At 28.3% G+C, this 16,091-nt stretch overlaps 2 protein-coding genes across 2 annotated transcripts; one reads left to right on the forward strand and one right to left on the reverse strand.

The window, feature by feature from the left end:
* Window positions 1-4,553: 4,553 nt before the first annotated feature.
* LOC149883088 (geminin-like) lies at window positions 4,554-5,954 on the reverse strand. Its single transcript, XM_090065529.1, has one exon. The coding sequence runs from the start codon at window positions 5,903-5,905 to the stop codon at window positions 5,294-5,296; it is 612 nt and encodes a 203-aa protein (XP_089921655.1). The 5' UTR covers window positions 5,906-5,954; the 3' UTR covers window positions 4,554-5,293.
* Window positions 5,955-6,099: 145 nt separating this feature from the next.
* Window positions 6,100-7,301, forward strand: LOC149883089 (polyisoprenoid diphosphate/phosphate phosphohydrolase PLPP6-like). Its single transcript, XM_090065528.1, has one exon. The coding sequence runs from the start codon at window positions 6,232-6,234 to the stop codon at window positions 6,910-6,912; it is 681 nt and encodes a 226-aa protein (XP_089921654.1). The 5' UTR covers window positions 6,100-6,231; the 3' UTR covers window positions 6,913-7,301.
* The last annotated feature ends 8,790 nt before the right edge of the window (window positions 7,302-16,091 follow it).

Raw genomic sequence — 16,091 nt, forward strand, 5'->3', positions numbered from 1 at the left:
GTAAATATCATACTTTTTATGAACTAATAAATAACCCTAACAGTAAAATTTTTTGGTAGATTAATAATACAAAGTGACATAAAAATAATAAACATCGTAAAATTACTTTTACAGACAATGTAAATAGCAAATCTAACATTGTATTGAGTAATAAATTTAAAAAGTTGTAAAGCCTTTAACAAACAAAATGCTTTTAAAAACTTTTAGAAACAAACTTTTCTTGCCTTAACTTTAGCAAAGTCTTTTAGAAATGAATCGATTTCAATTGTACTCAGAACCTGGTGTTCAATTGCTAATGTGGCCATCCCACTAAGGCGGTCCTGAGAAAGAATCGATCGAAGGCAATTTTTGATAATTTTCAATTTAGAAAAACTTTTTTCTCCACTGGCCACTGATACGGGGAGGGTTAGAAAAATTCTCAGTGCTACATACACATTGGGAAAGATGTCAATCAAGCGTTTTTTTGTAATATAAGACAATGTTGTTTCGGGGCAGCTATCGTTTGGCAACATTGGAGCTAAAGTTACAATTTCACAAAACAGTTCATTCCCATTGATATCACTCTTGCCATCAGATGTCAAAATGGATTGCAGGTTTTTGCACTTTTCTTTAATTGCATATGTTTCATTGCAGATTTTTGCTTTTTTCTTTAATTGCATATGTTTCATTGCAGGTTCTTGCACTTTTCTTTAATTGCACATGTTTCACATTTGTCTATTTTTTTCAAGTTTTGGAGGAATTCGAAATGTTTGCTTTGATTTTCCATCAGTTCAAATCTTTCTGACAATGAATTATTTGCAGTGTCTAAAACTACAAAAAAGAAATTTACTTTGAAAGACTCTTTTGCCGACTTCACAGGTTCATCTTTGCTTTCATAAGAAAATTGCCTTTTGATGTTTCTTGGCCTAACCATTACTTCATCAGAGAAATTTGGATCAATGTCCAGTTTTTCGGCTAGTTCCTTTGCATCTGTAATAACATTATTCAGTCCATTTTCTGATCTCAAGTTCTCCAAAAAATACTTAACACTTTCAATTAGTTTCAAAGCGCTCTGCAAATCAACAGTTTTAAATCCAAATTAAAACTTAAAAAAAAAACGAAAAAATAAAAAAACGTTAGATTTGCCTGCGCGGCGCCCCAGGAAAGCCGGGGTCCTATGCGACCGCATAATTCGCATAGACCTTGCACCGGCCCTGGTTCTGACCGAAAGTTTGAAAGTTTCTCTTTTCTTAATTTAATTAACAACTGTCAAATTTGATCTTTATTTGCCTGAGATTCAAATGAATGATTTTTTTGCTCCAAAATAAAGTATTTATTTTGTATATTTTTCAAGACCACTGATAGAAACTTAGGCCTAGGAACAACGGTTTTTTTGGGGCTCCTAAACAATGAACAATAAACTTCTACCCTTGTTGAAATATTTCTATTGAATTTCATGAATCTTTTAAAATATTTGCAAAAAGAAAAAAAAGTTGCTGATGTTTTTTTGTCCGCTTCAGCACTTTGTCTTTCTGTAATAACCAATATAGTGGTGACATGATGATAGTGGTGTCTTAAAAAACCATAGCAGTTAACTCGCTCAGTAAACTAAGTTGAATTTAGAGAGACTGGTCGATAGAATTGTATCAAGTACAGATTTTCTTTTTTCATGAGCTTTTTTTTTATCAAGCTTACAAACAATAACACCAAGTGTTTTATTTAAAAATGTCACAAAGTTACTCACAGCCAGCTTCTCTAATGACACAATAGTTTCCTTACTATTGTCGTGGATAAACTCTTCTGCAATTATGTCTATCCCTGTTTGGATGAGTGAGATAAGTGACTTACCTGATGCTTTTTCCGATTATATAAAATTACATTTTTGCTTTAATTCACAAATTTTGTTGTTGCTGTTGCTGTTGTTAATATAATTCGTTTTGAAGTTCAATAAGTAAAGTAAATTAAATCATTTAAATAAGGATTGGGTTACCCCATGCAATACCTATCTACCTAATTTTCAACAGTAGACATTTACCATAGTTTTCCAAAATCAAAATTGCAAACAACTCTCTTGAAACTCTTTTCTATAACTACAGGTGTAAAATACTCTTTTATAAATTAAAATATGATGTTAATCTGGCTGTTGCTTTAGTTCATTTTTCTCGGCATTAAATCTCTTGTAGTCAATATTAATGCATCATTTTCAAATGTAAACTTCAACTTATTTGAGGCACGTAAAATCTTAACAAGTTTGATTACTGTAGCAATGGTGTGAAACAATCAGAAGGCCCAGTAAGTAGATTGATTACTAAGCTATGGTGTGAAACAATCAGATTTGTTAATAGCTTAGTAATCAATCTATTTACTGGACCTTTTTGTTATGTTATCAGGAAATATCTGATCAATGTTATTAGGACTCAGCAATTTCTTAAGCTGTAATTTCAACTTTCCTGCATTAAACTTTTTTCATTTAAACATAAACTGTATGACAACTGAGATGAGAACATGACAAGATAAACTGTGAAACCTCTTTTGTTTGCAAACATCTGTTTTATTAATTTGAAAAAAAAAAAAAAAAATTGTTTCGCTATGCACTCAAATGGGGAAATTTGTTTGATTACCCTCCAAAAGCTAATTTTTTTTTTTAGGAAATGCGTTTACTCAAATGTTAGAAATTATTTTCAAACAGGAAAAAAACATTTTTCTGATTTTTAAATCTCCCTCCCCAAAATTCTACTTTATATATATATATATATATATATATATATATATATATATATATATATATATATATATATATATATATATATATATATATATATATATTAAAGAATGCAAATTTTTGCTCTAACAAATGCTTTTTAACTTTTTATTTAAAATTAAAATTTTACAACAAATTTATTAAATAACGATGTCTGCACCAAAAAATGAATTTGTCTTAGGCTTTCCAGACAATATGTGACATTTGAAAGCTCATATCTATCACTCCTAATGAGACAGACAAATGCTTCAAAGATAGTAGGATGACAGACAAATGCTTCAAAGATAGTAGAACTAAGACACCCTGTGCAGCTGCTCATTTTTCACATGATTTAAATCATCATAAGAGAAAATTAGGCCTGCATAAAATGGTTTGCAAAATTTTGAGTGACTGAAAATGCAAGCAGCTGTATGGGGTGTCAGCTTCCAACTCTTCCCACTACTAAAATTGGAAAAACTGCAAATTCCGTAACTTGCAAGTTAATAACTAGTGATATCTATTGGTGCTATCATATTTTTAAACTTTAACTGCAACTGAACTTGAGTCTCAATGTGAAGCTAGCCAGTAATTTAACGGTAAAAGAATTTAACGGTAATAGTTAAATATAAAGGGGATTCCTGAATGACATCGAGCAATACAGATGATTCTGGTTTAGGAAAACTAATTTTCAATAATGGAAAATGGACTAATGTCTACAAAGGCACATTCAAACAAAATTTACTCTCGAGTATCCGAAAATTGAACATTGATTGAACAATTTTAATTTTAAGCATAAAATTGGCCTCAAGTACACTACAAGAAGTATGAAGCAATAGATGTAGTCATGTAAGCAATAGATGTGTCAAAGCATCGAATGCATTTAAATGGTCAACGCAATCTCCAACTTTTAATACCAAACATCTATAAGAATGAATAAATTTATTAAAAAAAATTTAGCAATCTGAATAAACTCAAGTTCTGATTTTTCAAGTTAAATTTGACTCACAATACCTTGACAATTGCTTTGATATTTTATTTGCTTTGAAAGTATTAAGGAAGTTATTTAAATAAATATATTTACTAACTGCTTTATTTTGAAGAATCCGTTAAGAATTAAATAAAAAAGCAATCAACTTTCAGTATTAATAATAATAGTAAAATAAATGTAAACAATAGCCCAAATTTGATTTTTGTTTAAAACTAATTTCTCAAATTTAAAGATTTGTTTAGTGTTTGCGCAAAAATTAATGTTTTTAATATCTGTTAATTATAATTGTGTGAAATATATTTAACTGAGGAAATTAAACCGAACTAGGTATACTTTTACATTAACAGACGAAAGATATTAGGTTCAGATGGTGATTTTAATGGTCAATTTATTTATAATGAAAGAGAGTAATTATGGCTCCAGGTTTGCATATTTATATCTTTATAAACCTTGGTCTCATTTTCCTAACTTGTCATTTTTTGCTATATTTTTAAAATCAAAATTAATATAATATAGGTTTAAAATAAAAAATGAAAAAAAAATTATATTACTTATTGGCAAAATGTCAGTAATGCACAGCATATAATCCATACCTTTTTCAATCAGATTTCTTACGGTTAATGAATTGAAAATGGATTTTTATTGTTTTTCAGCCATCTTGGGCTTTTGATAATTTTTATAGTAAAATTATATAACCCTCCATCCCACCCCCCCAAAAAAAGGAAATTTCAAGATGGTTTAAGACAAAGTTAATATAAGTATATAAATAATAGTTTTTATACTATTTTCTTGTTACAAAGTAATTAATAAATTAACAAAATAAATACAATAGCAAATAGCACAAATTAGGTAAAACCTTCACTTTAAATTAAAAAAATCATAGGACAGAGAAATTCCTAAAACATCAATCTGGACTTGTGTCTTGCACTAGGATGCATTAGGAACTGTGACTTTTTGCCTTTAGTTTTGGATTTTCAGACAAATGTTTCTCTTCTGTTATACCAACTTCCATAAAATTAATTCAATTTATAATGCTTTATTTATAGCATTATAAATAAAACAAATTTTAAAGATAATTATATTCAGATCATGGAGAAAAGTTCAAATTATATAACATGCATTCAACTCTTTATTTCACATCAAGTTTAGATTACTTGTGAAAATTCAAGACAAGTATACCACATATTTAGTTAATGATGGATTAATATGAGCATAGTTGAAGCAAATAAATAACAATATATAAACACAATTTTGCTTCTTTCATATAAGTGTGTGTTTATGTGTACATACATACATAAATATGCATTTAGTAATGAAAGGCAGAATATTATTTTTACTAACAAACACCTAAGTTAAAAATTGGTTTTAAACTATATTTTTATATTTTTAACATTTTTCTCTAAGATAAATGAAACTTAAAACTAATATGGTGTCTATATATAAACAGAATAAGTCCGTTATTAAATAAAATTTAAATAAAAGAAATTATTTACTGTAAGCTAAGAAGTTCATTAACATTTACTTACATCTTTAATAAAAGAAAAAAATTTCTAAAAATAATATATAAATTTGTAATAATTCTTATATTACTCAGATCCTTTATGTTCAATAAGATTTTCATACAAAAGTTTGTAACATATCACATCATTTAATTCTTTTTTTAACTGCGCATTTTCTTCCTTTAATCTATCTATATCATTGTAAAGTTTTTCATTTTCTGAAAGTGTTTCTTCTAATGCAAGCCTTCTTTCCTCAGCAATAGTTTCCCAATAGTTTTCATCTGCATTCTCAGTTGCTTTCATTAAAACTAATGCTTTATCAACAAGCTCATTACTTTCATGGTTGGATGCATCTTGAATGAATTTCTGTTTCTTATTCAAGACAGTATCTTTTATTGGTGTACTTTGGCCAGTTAGGGATCCATCGATAGAAGGTTGTAGTGTAGCAAGACTTCTACGCAATTTCATTGGTTTTACTTTGTTTCCCACGCAACTTTTATCAACAAGACCAACTTCGTCATCACTCAATATTTTAAAAGATTTATTTTTACTTCCAGTAGATTTTGAAAAGGGAGAGAAATTCAACTTAACACCTGTCTTCATAGCTGTATGTGGAGTAATGTTTTCTTTATCAATCGCGATGGATATATTATCTGATTTTGGAGAGAAGTTAAGTGTTGGTATATCTAAGTTCGCCATTATATAACAAATTCCCGCTTAAATAATTTCGTGCATCTTTTGAATGCGAATTTATTTGGATTACGGAAAAGACATTTAGCAAGCCAAATAGGTGTTGAATAACTCAATAACCTTGATTTAAAAGTTACAATTTATTCAAAATATGAATAAAATTTAGTTTGAAAATAACAAATAAAATTTTTAACTTATTTTTTAAAATTTTTTATTAGAATTAGTAAGAAAATTAAGTTAAACTTTTAGTTTTAGAATTATAACTTACCTCCCATCTTAAAAACCGTAGGGAATCATATTTGCTTTCCCAGCTTTCTAAGTCAACTTAAAAAAAGATGAATGGTTTGCACAGACAAAAAACTGGATCAAACTTTTGTAAAACTAAATCCCATCGTTATGAAAATCAAGAAAGTTGTAAAAACCAAATATATAGAAAACTAGAAAAATGTCTTTATTTAGACTACTCACTCTCGAAAAAATTAAGTATCTATAATGGGTGTTTTAATAATAAAGTGTTTAATGTGATTCGATTATTTTTGAAGTTTCTGGAATGGACAGCACATGGGTTACCTTGGCTTATTTGCACTTCTGGATTAGCTTATAACAACGAAGAAAATTACAGAGAGTTTTACATCAACATTTTTATTGGGTTGCTGTTCGATTTGTTTGTAATATCATTTTTGAAACTGACTTTTAGAAGACCTCGACCATGTTATAATGAAAATGATATACCATTATCTGCTACCAAAATAGATTGCTACTCATTTCCATCTGGTCATGCTACTCGTGCTTTTATGTTGGTTACCCTTTATTCTTTGTATGATCCAAAGGCTTTTTATGTAACTTACATTTTCATATGGGCTTTTATAGTCAGCGTGTCTCGAATTATGCTTGGTAGACATCATGTATCAGATGTTGTTGTGGGTATTATAATCGGAGTAGTTGATGCTTATATTGTTACAACATACTTCTGTTTTCATGATTTAAAAATTTACTACAAAACAAAATTTATATAATATGTATATATATATATATATATATATATATATATATATATATACACACACACACATACATACACATAAATACATACACACATATATATGTAGATATAGATATATGTAGATGTTTTCAATAGTTCAAAAGTAGTTTTTTTAGATATTTACATAAATGAAACTATATGTTAGGGTTAAAAACTCCAACCTAATATATTTACAAATATATATCTATGTATACTTGATTGTTGTTTATAAAGCTGTAAGAAATTTTTAGATTTTTATAAATAACATAAATAAAGTTAGTTTTAATCAGTTTGTGTATATTTCTACTCTGAATTTTTTAAACTCAGCTATATTTAAAGGTTTTTTAGGCCAATATTTTTTATTGTAGAGTACCTACTTAATCACCAAAAACTGTAATAATTGTATTAATTTCTAGTTTATAAATTTGTATATATAATAAATTTAAATAGCTTATAACAGCTATTACTTAAAACGACTTTGTTTAAAATCACTTTAAGAGTATTATAGATATACCCATTAGTTGCTGAGGTAATAAAAAAAAAAAGAAAGAAAGAAAATGTGAAGTAAAAACTTTTTTCAAAAACTTCTTCAGAAAAAAAAGTTAAGTAAAAGAATATTCAATGTTGTAAAGTGTATATATTCTGAGTTTTTTGAACTTAGTATTAGTTAAAGGTTTTGTGGACCAATATTTTTTATTGCACAGCACCTAATTAATCACCAAAAATTAAATAACATAAATTGTTATTTTAGTTGTTTAGTTTTTAAAAATCTACATGTGTTTTAAGTTGACTCAACGTTCTACTTTAAGCCAGCATTTACAGTTTAGTATCCCGAAATTAATTTTTTTTCAACGTTTCTATAGCTATTAAGAACGTGTTGTAAACTTGAAGAAAATTTGTTTACTTAATGTCAAAACATTGTGCAATTATTAAGTTGATAAATATGTCGCTTGAAAATTGCCTACGGAGGAAACTGAAGCGAAAACATTTGTTGCTAATTTACACGAGTGTTATTTAATATTAATTGTTGTTGTTGGCGTAAAGGTGTTACTGAAAAAAATGATGCTTATTAAAGAGGAATGTACTTTTGTTCGTTCATTTAAAAAGAATGGTTTTCACTAATATTCTTGATATAAAAAATAGTTATTTTTTATATCAATAATATTAGTGAAAACCATTCTGCATTAATTTTAATTCTCTTTTTAAACTTTGAGCACTTACTGGTACAAATAGGTACATTATAAGTCTAATAACCTGTATAAAATTGATTGCAAAATATCCAAAATAATAAAACTTGCCGGCGGCAGTTTAAAGAAAAACATTTTAGGTAATGGTGCTTTCATTCAAATACAGGTTCATACGATATTTTTTTGAATAATTTGCCGATGAAACCGTTAGTCAACAATTGTAAAGAGATACTGCTTTGTCATGATTTAAAGTGGTACTAGATTTATCTATAACAAGTAAAAAAGACTTCGATATGCTATAAAAAAACTTTTATATTAATGCTTCAAGATTATGGCAAAAGTCTTCTTGAAATACCAGATTTCAAAAATAAAATGAAAAATGGTTTACACAAACAGTAATTGGCTCTAGTATCGATGATAATGTTCCTTCTACGTCTATGAATTAGAATTAAAAAGTGCATTAGAATGTCAAAAAAGGAGCTTCTGTAACTTATCGACAGACTAAATGCAGAAAATTAAAAAAGGAGGCAAAATAAAAAATACTGTGCTCAGCTGCTTCCGTGAAACTGCATTCTAAAGGAAACTAGAGTACAGCCTCACTTAACCTTGACATTTCTACGTCACCCGATAAAACCTATTGTATCAAAAGTGATAACTCGCAGGAAAACAACGGCTTCTCTTCTTCAATCAAGGTCATATAATCAAGAAAGTTTAAAACTTAGGTTGTCTTCTTTATACACCTATAAACGTATTTATGAGTACTTTTAACGTGTATCATGTAAATTAACATTACAAAATAAGCAAGCTCACGGTCAAAAAAAATAGTAAACTTTGATTGACAGCAAACAACATGCAGTCTCAAGAGACCAACTCGGCCAACTGATCTTACAAAATCTGGCTTTGTAATACCAATGACGGGAACACGCCCTGGAGTTGATTTACAAACCCTGAGATATCTTCAAGTATTAAGGGGGTAGATAATAAATGCTAATTTTAAAGAAATCAACACAAAATTCTAATATTCACTGAGTTTATAGAAATTAGCACAAAATACTATAATAAAATTTGTGTAACATGCTAAAGGAACTGCGGTTAATTATGTTGAGGAGATCTTCAGTGATAAGTTCAACAGGTATTAGTTCTTAAAGTTTCTTCATGCAGTCTGTAAACTCAAATTCTGTTAAAAGTAATACATAGCCTTGAAGAAAAATAAGTAAGCACTGCTGGCTTTCTTTAAAGCATTTTGCTTTTTGTTTGGTTTTGTTTTAATCATTTTTCTAAATTTATTCTCAGATCCAGGTAAGAAATTAAGCATATACTAAGGATGTTGCCCCTACGAATCTTTCTTATTGAAAAAGATCATTTGTAGTTCTCTAGACCTAGGCATTAGCATGTTAGAAACAGGTTTTTAGTCTAAAGTTTGGGTTGACTTAAATGTTCTTGTTTCTTACTTTGAATTTCCTTGTGCTTTTTAAAAGAATTAATCATAAATAAAGCTCTTTATTCTCTTAGCTACAATGATGTTAACTTTGAAATGGATACAAGTTACAAAAGATTTGGACGTTGAATTCCAAATTATCTTTACAACTGTCTTTATAGCTTAATCAAGCAATTCTTGCTCGAAAGAAAGATATATATTTTCACATGAAAAACCTATCAGTCTAATCCATAAAAAAATACAGATTTTGCACTCGCAGAGGATAGTTTTACAATGTGGAGTATTTCTTTAGCAAATTTGCTTGGAACACATACTAGAAATCATCGTTGATACCTCTCTCTATTGGTCGGATATATGTGTACGTAAACGTCAGATTATAGACAATCTGAAAAGATCAAGAATTTTCTAGTAAAAATTTTATTCCCTTTTTTTTTAAAAACGAACAAAAAACTTCAGTGTCATTAGCAGATATTTTCAATAAATTCCCGAATTGTTTTTAATTCAATAAGTTAAATTATATAAGCATTTCAAGCTAATTAAAAAAAGAAACCTTATGCCTGGATTTACTTACATATTTCGTCCTTGTAGTATAGTTAAAATCATAATGGAAGTTAAATCTTTTTGTAGATAAAATAACGTTAGTAGCAGCATACAACTTGTTAGACTCTTATTGAGGTATTTTCTGGAAGTTTGCATGCAAGCTGACTCAAAAACATGAGTGTGTAAGTAAACTATGATCACTCAAGCTAACTCATTTGCTAATTTTATAAAACATAGCTTAAATATAAATAAAAAATTTTTCGAGAAATTTTTTGATTTTTTTTTTCTTTAAACTTGAATATGATTAATGGAAATTTATTAGTTACCTTTTGTTACCATTTTGAAAGTAACTATGTAATCTTCTATTTACTTTAATCATGATCATAGCAGCCGAGAGATATTTCGGGCCCCGGGGAAGTTTTCTTAAGGGGCCCTCTTTATGAATAATTATATACCCAGGACCAAAAGAAGTGTGATTTGTTCATTGAAAATTAAAAAATAAAAGTTGATTAAATCTTTTATAAGTCAAAACTATTGAAATCTTTTAAAAATTACTTTAAAAAATCATTTGCACCAACACGGGGCCCCGGGAATCTTCCCCGTCCACCCCCACCCCCACCCCCACCCCCCCTCTCGGCGGCCATGATCATGATGAAAATTATTTGTTGACAGTCAAAATATTTTGTTTTAAATGGAAATTATAAACACTTTCCAAGTTCTTTGAAGTTGAAAGGACAGCAAATTGAACCGTACGATGGATGATAAAGAAACTGGTTTCGACTCTCAACTGAGATGCGAATGTAGACTTTGTATTTTCAATTCATTAAGGTAAAATGAAACATATCAGTTCATCACAAAAAGAAACTTCATTTTCAAGTTGCGACATTCAGTTTATATTCTGTAGAATATACGCACGCCTCGTGCTCTAGAAAAATATGCAGTAGTTTCCAAAAGTTTAGAATCGTTTATTTTTTTAGTATTTAAAAGATTTTTAAAGCAAAAAAATTTTAATTTAAAGTTTTATAAGAATGTTAAATTAAAAAAAGATATACAAAATACTATATATATTAAAAATACATCAGTAAAATCATATAAAATTAATATAAAAATAATATGAAATATGAAAAAGCAAATATTTAAAATGTTCAAAAGTTTAGACGTGCGTCTAAAAGTAGCGCCAATCTTGTTGAACTTCCAATCTTCATATCTAAGCTCAAGGTTATCTATTGTTGGAATGAAGTTGTTTTCCAAGGTGTCTACATAGAGTTGGTTCTACTGGAATATGTTTGGCACATACCAATTCCTTTGTAATTAAAACATGACCAAATACTTTGTGAAGTTGGTCTAGTATACCTAGAGCCATTCTTTTAACTGTAATATTAGATTTAACTGTAATATTAGATTTAACTGTAATATTAGATTTAACTGTAATATTAGATTTAACTGTAATATTAGATTTAACATGCTCAAAATTACTTTCATCATTCCAAATTACTTTTTCACGACACCATTTTAGTCTTGTTTGCTTACATATGGCCTCAGCAATTGTTTTTTTTAGTGTAGAATAAACCCCATTTTTGTATTTGTTCAAAATTCTAAGAACAGTGCTTTTGAAAATCGACATACTAAATTGAGTGGTGATTTCTTTGTAAGTTAGTCTAGGATCTTTTCAAACTAATTTAAAAATGACACTGTTGTCTTGTCTAATTGTTGCCAAAGGTCTACCAGACCTTGAATTTTCTCTGGCACCATGAAAAAGCTTAGGATTAATCTTGGTAGTTCTGACGTTTTTCTTAAACTCCATTAAGCTATTTTTTCAATTGCTCTCAGTACCTTCTTCTAGTTGAACAATTATTTTCCATCTTTGTTCCTCGGTTATTTGTTTTTTACCCATTTTAGTATTTAAAAAAAACACCTAACTTTGGTTAAACATTTAAATGATAAAATAACTCGAATAATTTCATATTTCTATCTAGATTTAGTTTTAATTTATAAATATATCGAAAATCACTTCATTCAATTAACAAAAAAGTGCGAAAAGAAAATCACATTCAATTAAAAATAAATCGTGAAAAGATTGGAAGTTATGGAGATATAGGTTTTCTTAGAAAGTGCGGCTAAATTTTTGAACATTTTAAATATTTGCTTTTGTACTTTACCACAACATTTTACTTACGTATTCTTTTTAAATTTTATATCCTTATAAAATTTACTAATTGAAAATAAAAAAAGCCTGAATTAAAATCTTTTTTCTTTATCGAATTGTTAATAAAAACACTTTAAATATTAAAAAAAAATGAGTGCGTCTAAACTTTTGGAAACTACAACACAAAATAAAAATGACACGCTATGTGCCTTAGCATTTTATATAGTATTTGATGACTAATAAGCCCTTACAAACATCACACAAGTTATAACAAATCGTAAGGAAGAAAAAGAAGAGAAAATAAAACCTTTCACACTTCTTTATCTGTGATGTCATCTTACATCTGATTAGAGCTTATAGAAAATGTAAAAAATGGGTAGAAAAATTTATGTAATATCTTTAAAGTACATAGTACTTTACTGGAAGTTTAGTAGTAAACATGAGGCAAAATTTTGTTTAAACTTTCTAGCCTCTTTGGATAAAAAGGTAAAAAAAATGTTTTTATCAAGTTTACATAGAATGTGGAGTTGTCCCAAAATATTTCAAAATTACATAAAAATATGTCAAAACTTAAAAAAACAAACACTGATTTTAAAAATAAACAAACATTCTGTTTTGCCATGTTTAAATATATAGCCAAATCATTCTGTGACGTTCTTGAATTACCGGAATAAATTACGATTCAATTTTATTTAGTTAACAGTTGAATTTTGATCGCCTTTTGATTGATACTTTTGTCTGCTAACCTTTCTAAGTCCAACTGTACGAATGATTTGGTTGGAAAATACAAATCATCAGAATGATTGCGATTTTTTTTGACCAGAGTTGCAAAAAAGTCAATACTTGAATAGAATACACGATTTTTTTTATATAAGCAACTTAGAATTTTGGTCAGAACTCGAGTTGCTTATTTTTTAGCCAATTTCTATATCTCGAGTTGCTTAATAGTTGCTTAAGTTTCTTAGCCTAAATTTCAGTATTTTTACGAATAAGAGACAAAATACGGTTTAATATCAAGTCTTTAACAGAGGAATGCTCTTTACAACTAAAATCACTGAAATTCTAATATAAAAAAAGATCAAAAATCTTTCTCTCTTCTGCCGGATCTTTATTTTCTTCATCTCCACTTTCTTCGTCTTCTTGTCCGTCTGATTTTTCTACTTGTCCATCTAGTTCCTCGTCTTCTCCGTCTGATTCGTCAGGCAAAACATCAATAGGGTTATCCTTTACTTCGTCTGGAATAGGAGTCTCTGTGATTTCCACCGAGTTGCTTATGTTAACATTTGTTCAGAACTGAAGTTGCTTAATATTTTTTCACATCGAGTTCAGTTGCTTATAAACGAGTTGCTTATACAAAAAAAATCTAAATGCAGCATTAAACCAAATCTTTACAATGAGAAATATCCAGTTCCTTTCGCAACAGACAGCATACATAAACAATCTAGTATTTAAAGCAATCCTGAAGAAGACATTGAGCTAAATAGACAAATATTGCAATAGCTATATGCAGCGACCATATTAGCAGCACGAGTTGAACAATTTGGTTTGGGTTTTAGATTTGCTCGTTTAATAGCTGAAAAATTGGAATCCGAATTGAATGAATAGCATTTGTTAGTTCCTTACATAAAAGTTTGCAAAGGAAAAAAACAGACACTTGTCCAACTTTTTTACAAATACTGAGTTAATATGTTTTCTATTAATTTTGATGAACTAATGGAGGAACTTAGAATACCTTACAACAAAGACCAATTGGGCTTTTTATTAATGCTTCAAAATATAACTTCTTACTTCACAATGGCAGCCAATATCCTTCCGTACCTACAGCATACTCAGTTACTTTAAAAGAAATGTATAAAAGGATGCAAATTATATTTTAATCAGTTACAAAAAGTACTCCTGGAAAGTTTGTGCTGATTTAAAAATTGTTGTATTGCTTTGACTACAGGAAGTGTTTACATATTCGTTTATGGGACAATAGAGACACCAAAACCCACAACAAACTTAAATTTTGGCCTAAAAAAACTGATTTGTATGTGGTAAATCAAATCGAAAATTGTAACTAGAACAATTGGCTGCAGATTGGAGTAGATGGCAGAAACTCGTTTTCGAATGCACGAACGCAATCAGCACACGAGCGACCGGCCGATGACGTAATGAGATGTTATTATGTGATGTTATTAAACAAAAACTAATTATAATTATGTTTTTACTAATGATAATTATGTTTTTGTTAATGATAATTATGTTTTTATTAATGATAATTATGTTTTTATTAATGATAGTTATGTTTTTACAAATGATAATGTTTTTTATATATATAAGAAAGAATATGGTTTTTTTAAAGATATAAAATGAAGTTATAATAATATTTTTAAAAATGAGCCTAAAGTGATGGGAATGTGTGATGCCACAGTTTTTAAAACTGTACAAAAATCATGATTTTATTTTGAACCACCGACTAAATAAATATAGAAACATTGCTATAAGAGGGAATGGTTTAGGTCCCATTTTAAAAGAAATGAACAACAAATAATCTGTTTTGTTCTCAAGAAAAAAAAAAATTATTGATGTATAAAAAAGAAAATCGCCTTTACTTGCAAATCCACAAAAAATTGCATGGGAAAAGAATCAATTAATCAATAATATATTTTTTAGAAAATCAAATTTAAGATTTACAGTGAATGAAATAAATACAGTTAGTAACAGTTCCTATTTTTAAATTTTTTAATTGTTATTGTTTCTCAAACGCGTGACGCATTCCAGCTATAATAACATTCTATACATTTCTTAAAATGGTAACTTTGATAAGTTTTCAGCATATGTTCAGTCAAGTATTTACAATTAAAGTAAAAACAATTCCTGTGTGTGTGTGTGTGTGTGTGTGTGTGTGTGTGTGTGTGTGTGTGTGTGTGTGTGCGTGTGTGTGTGTATTTTAACCACGTTACTGTAAAAAAAAAAACAGTAAAATTTAGTAGTGGAAGGTTCATGGTGGGAGAATATCTCTCATCATCTGGTGTTGATCCTATTCATTTAACACAAGACAGCTGATATATATATATATATATATATATATATATATATATATATATATATATATATATATATATATATACATATCAACATTCTTGAAATAATAATGCTTTCATATGCTTAGGAAACATGACGTTGGTTGGGACAGTTCAGCAAGATAAAAATCTAGAACATACGGCTTCTAATTAAAGAAAGTTCCAGCTTAATGATACAAGTCCATCGGACTGTTTAAAAAAAAAAAAAATCCCCAAATTTAAATCCAATAGAATAATTGTGATATTGGATATAATAGTGATTTATTAAAGAAAAATTGTGAAAGACGAAAAAATAAAACAAAAGCCTAAAACATTTTCTGATAAATGACGTTTAAAGAGTATGCTTACTAAGCGTCCAGACAAACTTGCAATAGAAATGAAGCCTTGTTTAAAAACTAGGAGAAAACTATCAAATTATGAAAATATTTTTTTATAAAAAACGTAGCTATAGTATATTATTTACTTGACATCAACCGAACTTTTGGTGATAATTTAACAAAATCAATAAAAATGAAATTTTCACAAGATAAGCCTGCTTATTCCCTGACTTTCACTGCATGTAATCTGTATATTACGAAATATTGAAAAGTTTCAATATTTTTTTAGTATTATATATTTTTACTAGGAATATATAATAAAACAATATTTGGTTAGAAACGTATTAATATGTGCAGTTATAAAACGGTAAAAATTAGATCGATGTTGGCCTGATGTTAAAATTGCGGTTACAATTGGCAGAATAATTCTAGAGTAATCCAACATTGATCCAATGTGTTTAGTTTTTAATTGATATCAATC

Source organism: Hydra viridissima, unplaced genomic scaffold (assembly GCF_058129835.1).
Source record: "Hydra viridissima isolate aposymbiotic clone 2 unplaced genomic scaffold, HvirCarnegie_v1 scaffold_10, whole genome shotgun sequence".
Taxonomy (NCBI): domain Eukaryota; kingdom Metazoa; phylum Cnidaria; class Hydrozoa; order Anthoathecata; family Hydridae; genus Hydra; species Hydra viridissima.

Excerpts from the sequence above, each read along its gene's own strand:
- LOC149883088 (XM_090065529.1), bottom strand. The coding sequence starts at position 5,905 with ATGGCGAACTTAGATATACCAACACTTAACTTCTCTCCAAAATCAGAT.
- LOC149883089 (XM_090065528.1), top strand. The coding sequence starts at position 6,232 with ATGAATGGTTTGCACAGACAAAAAACTGGATCAAACTTTTGTAAAACT.